General features: G+C 27.9%; 1 protein-coding gene across 1 annotated transcript; it reads right to left on the bottom strand.

Annotated features, from left to right (window-relative positions):
* Positions 1-2,986: 2,986 nt before the first annotated feature.
* Positions 2,987-4,152, bottom strand: LOC111458656 (LOB domain-containing protein 1-like). Its single transcript, XM_023101420.1, has 2 exons — positions 3,826-4,152; positions 2,987-3,455 (listed from the first exon to the last, which is right to left on the bottom strand). The coding sequence occupies exons 1-2, from the start codon at positions 4,132-4,134 to the stop codon at positions 3,138-3,140; spliced, it is 627 nt and encodes a 208-aa protein (XP_022957188.1). The 5' UTR covers positions 4,135-4,152; the 3' UTR covers positions 2,987-3,137.
* Positions 4,153-6,671: the final 2,519 nt, after the last annotated feature.

The raw sequence follows: 6,671 nt of genomic DNA, 5'->3' as shown, positions 1-6,671 counted from the left end.
TTTTTTTTTTTTTTTTTGGTCATTTGTTAATAAAATTTGAATTAAAAATTTACTCCTTATCCACTTCGAAACTTGTAGTATGTAACGATCTAGATCTACCGCTAGCAGATATTATCCTCTTAATAGATTATTATGATTGAAACCGCATCACCACACTTAAGAATCTATAATAAAGTTGAGTTGAATTCTAAATTATGGGTTCGAATCTTTACCAAAAAATTTAAAAAAAAAAAAAAAAACATTAATACTTTTTAACGTAAAGTTGAATTCTAAGTTTATTAATGAGGCCATATGTATATAATTAATGTGTGTGCTACAATCCCAACAAAATTCCAAAAAATAAGGTTGACCACCAAATTAAAATGAAGGAAAAATGGTCATTTTCTTTGACATATTTCACATTAATTGTTGATCTTAGTTAGGATAGACTTCAATTTGGGTGCCATTAAATTAATTACAACTTTCTATATTTCTCATTCATAATCAACTAACGAACACAAACTCCATTTTCACACACCTTTTCTTCTTTCTTTTTTTTTTCTTTTTTTTTTTCATCCTTTTATAATAATTTATTTATTTTTCAATAATTCAAAGCTTTCCCATTACAAAGAGAAAGAGCAAGACCAATATTGTCAATGAAGTCAAAACAATGATCAATAAAAGAAAAGGCTTTAATTTTTCTTCTTACTATATGATATAATGTGGAAAAATGCTGCATTTATTTTTATTATAAAAAAAAGTATTTAAGAAACTTAAAATACATATTAAAAAAGAGAATACATAGTTGATAAAAAAAATGAATAATACGACGTAGAAATAACAATAGGAAAAATAATTTGTAGTTGGACGTTTCACCTAATAACACGACCATTCATTTGTCTCATTTACCAAAGTTTGGGAGTTACTTGAGTTCATTATCTTCTACATTTTTATTACATACTTTTTCTCTCTAATTTATGTGGTCTCAAATTTTATACAACAAAGTATTTTATTTTCTTATTTTTTATTTAAAAAAAAAGTCTAATGTGGCTGCAAACAAATTTGGTCCGAGTTGACAAATCCGTTTGTATATATACACTTACCCAATATCTTTATTATTGGTCGACTTAGATCTCTCTCAAAATATCACATATAATATATATAAATAAATAGTAGGCTTTTATATATATATATATATATATTTTTTCATGCTTTATTTTCATTCGTATGTTATAAAAAACATATATTTCAAGAGATCTCTCTATTTAAATATACATATTTTTTTAAAAAAAATTTCAAGAATATAGAATTGTCGGCCACGTTAATATTTACAAATAATTTCTCAAAATTATATTTCTGTTTTTTTTTAAATGAAGTTAAAGCCTTTTAAAATATCATCATCAATCACAACATCACGAATCTAAAACATACTAAAAAACAGACAAAATATGAGAAGACAAAATATGAGAAGCAAAGTATGAATGTCTTTATTTTTTTGTGTACTTCCAAAATTGATTCCTAACAAATCTACAACAATATCTTTCTTTTCCTTAATTATTATTTATAATTCATTATTCTTACATATACATACATATATATATATATATATTTATTTATTTAGCAAGAATTATATATTAACTTTCTTGCTACTTCTATATTATTTTGAAATTTATTCCGTTGATTTTGAATCTAAATTGATTTACACTTGAAAATCTACATTAATTTGAAAAATAAATTAAATTCTTGGAACTTTTGGACGGGGGAGATCTCTTTGAACGTGTGGATGGCATTTACTTACAAGGTTGCCCATTGGATGGGCCGACATGTTTGTGAAAAATAAAAAACAAAAATATAAAATAAAATTTTCTCATATTTCCGCCGACACATAGGTAATTTTCGTTCTTCGCTTAATTACAAACATAATTTTAACTTATATTCAGAACCGGAAAAAAAAACGCGTTATTTAAGTCGGTGAATTTTAATTATTCATCTCGACTCTTTTCAGTCATTTATATATCTACTTTTTACTCTATCGTTACTTAGGTTATTTATTTATTTATTTATTTATTTATTTATTTATTGGTAGTCCATAATAATTATAATAATTAAATATATGATTTAATTCTTGTGTTTTGTTAAGAAAATAAGAAAAAAAAAACAGAAAAATAATAAGAAAATTATTTGTAATAATAGAAATTTGAGTGTAGCAATGGAAACTTATGCATGCAATAATGTAATAATTTAATCCATTGAATCAGTAATTTGTTTTACACTTTCCACTTATGTCACTTTCAATATAATAGTAATAATAATATTATATTTCTCTTTCCCTCCCTTTTTATTTTACAATATAATAATTACTATAAAAATTCTAAATTTAATTTTTTTTAATTTTTAAATCTACAGACCCATCATTTTTGAAGATTGAAGTAATTTTTTAATAATTTCTTTCATTAAAATTTTAAATTAATTCAATTAATTTTCAACACACTATTGGAGTTTTTTTTATTTTTTAATTCTATTTCTTCTAGATGTTTGAAAATGTGACCAAAATGAGAGAAACTAGAGCCAGTTGAAAGAGAATGGGAAGAAAGTTGCAATTAAGTCAATTTATGGTTGCAACTTTTTTTTCCCTTTTTTTATTAATCATAATATATTTATTAAATAAATAAATATCATTTATTATCGTAATTAAATCAGACATGTTATTAATATGTACAGATCAGCTCGCAGTTATTTTAGGTTAAAAGTGAGTTTGATGTATGAGCATGTAAGTCTATTAAAAATAAATCTCTCTTTTTTTCGGTTAAAACGACAACTTATTTCCTTTTTAAGAACACTCTTTATATGCTCTTGTCCTAAATAATTTATGTAATAAATAAATGGGTCCGACTCCAATTATTATAAAATTAAGATAATATTTATTACTTAAAATGAAAAATAAAAAATTCACCATTGAATTGAAGCTCGATTACAATTATAGGGAAAAACTTTGGATCCCATTTCATAATTTAGTTAAATAACTAACATTATTATCTTATAATCATCAACATTACCATTTATATTTATATATTGAAAGTATAATTTTACTATAATAATTAACTTAAATCCTTCTCTAACCCAAATTAAATATCATTCCAAAACAATTAACTTTGAAATCACGTCCAAAGTGGCTCCCACGGCGAGCTAAGGGCGGCGTCGTCGAGGAAGCAGGTAGTGTCGACGAGTTGCGGCGGCCAAACGGGGTCCGGCGATTGCCTCATTTCCATGCAAATCAAAGCCAGTAAGTTGGCTTGTTGGTGCTGCATATTAGCCACCTCCGCCCTCGCCTTGGCTAGCTGGGCTTGCAGCTCGCTCACTTGCTTTTGCAGCTGGCAAATAGCGCCGGCGCTGCCGTACACTGGATCTCGCAGCCGCGCATTTGCTTCGTATACCATACTGCTCACTGCATCTGTCCTCTGACACTCTGGCAGCTCCTGCAAATATTAAGAAAAAGTTAAATCTTTAATTAGTTGTTTAATAATAAGGTTTAGAGGAAAATTAGAGAGACCAAAGTTGCATTGATTACGGGATTATGTCCCATCAAAAGTCAAACCCAGTTAAGTCAAATCAACTCATTTCTTTTTTTTTTTTTTTAGTTAAATCCGACTATACCCTTTTGTTTGTTTTTAAAAATACCAAAAAAAGTTAATTAATTAATGTTTTTTTTCTACAATACATGGAATTACTAATAATAATTTCCTAACCTTAATCTCTAAACAAAAATAGATTGGAAGGACAAATTGGGGAATTTCAAAATGTGGGTGTGAATTAATTTAATAAAAAAAATTAAATTTTTGGGCATACTTGCAAGAATTTGATGATATTGCTAGCTCCGAAGACTCTATGAGCAATGGTGAACTTGAGAGGCTCGGACGGAGGGAAATATGGAGCCAAAACGCACTTCTCGACGCAGCGGCGGCGGAGGATCTTGCAGGCGGCGCAGGGGCTGAGGATCACCGTAGGCGGCGGGGGAGACGACGGCTGAGAAGTGGGTGGGGAACCAAAATTGGTGGTGGCAGCGGAGGAAGAAGAGATTGGGGAGTAAGATAAGGGGTGGTTTGGAACAGTGATCGGCGTTGAGGGAGCATTAGTACATTTGGCCAAGTANTCCATTTTTTTTTTTTTTTTTTTTTTTTGTAGAGAGAGAAGAGAAAATGAGGAGAGAGAATTTTCTGTTTGGAGAATGAGAAAATGAGAAGGAAATTTTTTTAGTGTGTTTGGAGCAATGAAAGAGGCTGAGAAGCTCTTATAAACACAAGATTTTAGTGGGGAGAGGATGACTTTGCCGCCTACGTCATGCACACTATTGCTTACGTCATTAATTCTAAAATTCATCCTAAAAATATAAATAATAAATAATAAAAAGAAGCCATTGCTTCCAATTTACTTGACTCTTTGCTTTATTCCATTAAAGTGAAACTTTAAGTTAAACAAATTATTCTCTATGGATGATTTGATGGCCAAATCACATCTATTTTAGAAAAATAGCTTCAATTAAAAAAAAAAAATCAATTTATTCCGAGTAATTTTTTTCATGGGGTTTAAATTTTCAACCCGTTTATAAATTATAATAAATAATGAGTTTTATCGTAAGATCCCATGTCGATTCGGAAGAAAAATGAAACATTTTTTATGAGTTAAGGGTCTCCCATCGATTGAAGAAGAGAACGAGTGTCAACAAGGATGTATCTGTAACCGATACGTTTATAATAATAATTAATAATTTGGTAATGGTTTCTTAATAATAATAAAAAAGAAGGTTTGAAAATTCCATGCATGACCCTTACTTTGACTTGGTAGAATGGGTTTGGACTGGTTTATTAGGCTTTTTTCCAATACTTTAATGACAACTAATCACTGACTAATCTTGATTTTCAGTCCATTTCATTTTTTTTTTCTAAGAAAAAAAATTAAAAATAAAATCACTATCGAACACATTAAATATCTACTGTAAAAGGAAAAAAAATACTCGACACCTACGCTTGACAAATCAAATCAACACATCTAAAATTATTGTTCGGATTCGTAATCGTCACCAGTAATCAAATCCAAACTTTACTGAGTGTTTTTCAAAAATTAGGATTGGACTTGTAGGGAACTGAGACAACGTAATCTTCTTGCCCAAACAACCCACTCTTGATGTGTTAAGTGACAATGACATTGGACTAATTCAATTTTTTTTTTTTTTTTTTTTATAGAGCAAATTTTGGTGTGGAAAAAGAAAAACCATTAGGCTCGTGGGAGGCAAGAAAGCGATAGAATGAGAAACCGCTTCATTTTTAGGTTAAATTATACGAACAATAAAAAAAAATATGATTAAAAAAACGAGTCGAATTGTTTTACCCTTAAATTTTCACTGTCGTAAAATTGATTTTTGTTAAATTAATAAGATTTTGAAGTTTCGTTTTTTCAAAAGTACAACCGAAGTAAAATCGGTCGTCTAATGTAATAAAATTAAAAATTTATAGACGGTCAAATTTAGAATTTTTTTAATATATAAAAAATTGAGAGTATATTATTGGTGTAATAAATAATTATTTAAAAAAAAAGATTAAAAAGTATATGTGACATTTTGAAGGTAGAATTTCCATAGCCACTCTTTTCATCAATTTAGAAAATTTTGGTCATCCCTTCCATTTTCCAACCAAATTACTTCAAATATTAACCCATTTTTGTATTTTATTTAAAATAATTCAATTCGTTAAATTAAATACCATTCTCGTTCATGTTTCGATGAATCTTTTAAAGGGTTAGAACTGGAATTTTCTCACATTTTAATAGAAACCATCTTGTCGGTAGTCAAGTTTCTCTAATTAAGACCTAGTAAACAAGCTCTCGGTTTCTAATTCATTTGACAATTAATTTAAATACTAAAGGACAATAATTAATTAGTCTCCCTAAAATCAATCAATTAACTCCTATTTATTCAAACATTCTTGACTAAATAATAAAAAATGAACTTATTTCTAATTTATTTTGAAATTATTAGGGTTATATTGGTAATTTTGACTAGAAGCTTCTTTTTTTGGAAGAAATAAATAAATAATGGATAGTTAGGGTATGAAATGAAAGGGAAAAAGGGGAAAGGGATTAAAGTGAAATGAGTGTGAAGTAAAATGGCATCAAAATAAAGAAAGGGGGTTTTCATTTAGGGGCTCCAACTTTTAGAATCTCCCATTTCAGACACCTTTTTTTTTTTTTTTTTTTTAAATTATAAAAAAATGTAAAAATAATTAAAATAAAAGTAAATAATTTGCATTAAAATGGCTCTCATTGTGTGAGACAACCAACCTAATAAATAAAATTTGTTGGCACAAAATTAGGGTAGCTGTCACCTACCACCCTAACCCAAAACTCTTTTTAGACACTAACATAGATACCCAATTAATCCATTCAAAAATATCCGTTCATATTAATTACTCGTAAGAGCTTAAGCACACTGCATTCTGTTTTAATATCCGACCTTTCATAGTTGTGTTTATTTCTTTTTTTAAATTTTAAAAAATATCTAATAGGACTTTAAATTTTTAATTTTTAAATTTGTATCTATTGGCGGGTTTAAGATTTAAATATAAAAAATTACATAAAATTTAATTTTATGTCAATATATCAGCTAATTTTTTAAAATATTAAAAAAAAAAAAAAAAAAA

This window comes from Cucurbita moschata, unplaced genomic scaffold, assembly GCF_002738365.1.
Source record: "Cucurbita moschata cultivar Rifu unplaced genomic scaffold, Cmos_1.0 Cmo_Scf00021, whole genome shotgun sequence".
Taxonomy (NCBI): domain Eukaryota; kingdom Viridiplantae; phylum Streptophyta; class Magnoliopsida; order Cucurbitales; family Cucurbitaceae; genus Cucurbita; species Cucurbita moschata.
The sequence above is the reverse complement of the archived record's forward strand: the minus strand, read 5'-3'. Positions and strand labels throughout refer to the sequence as shown.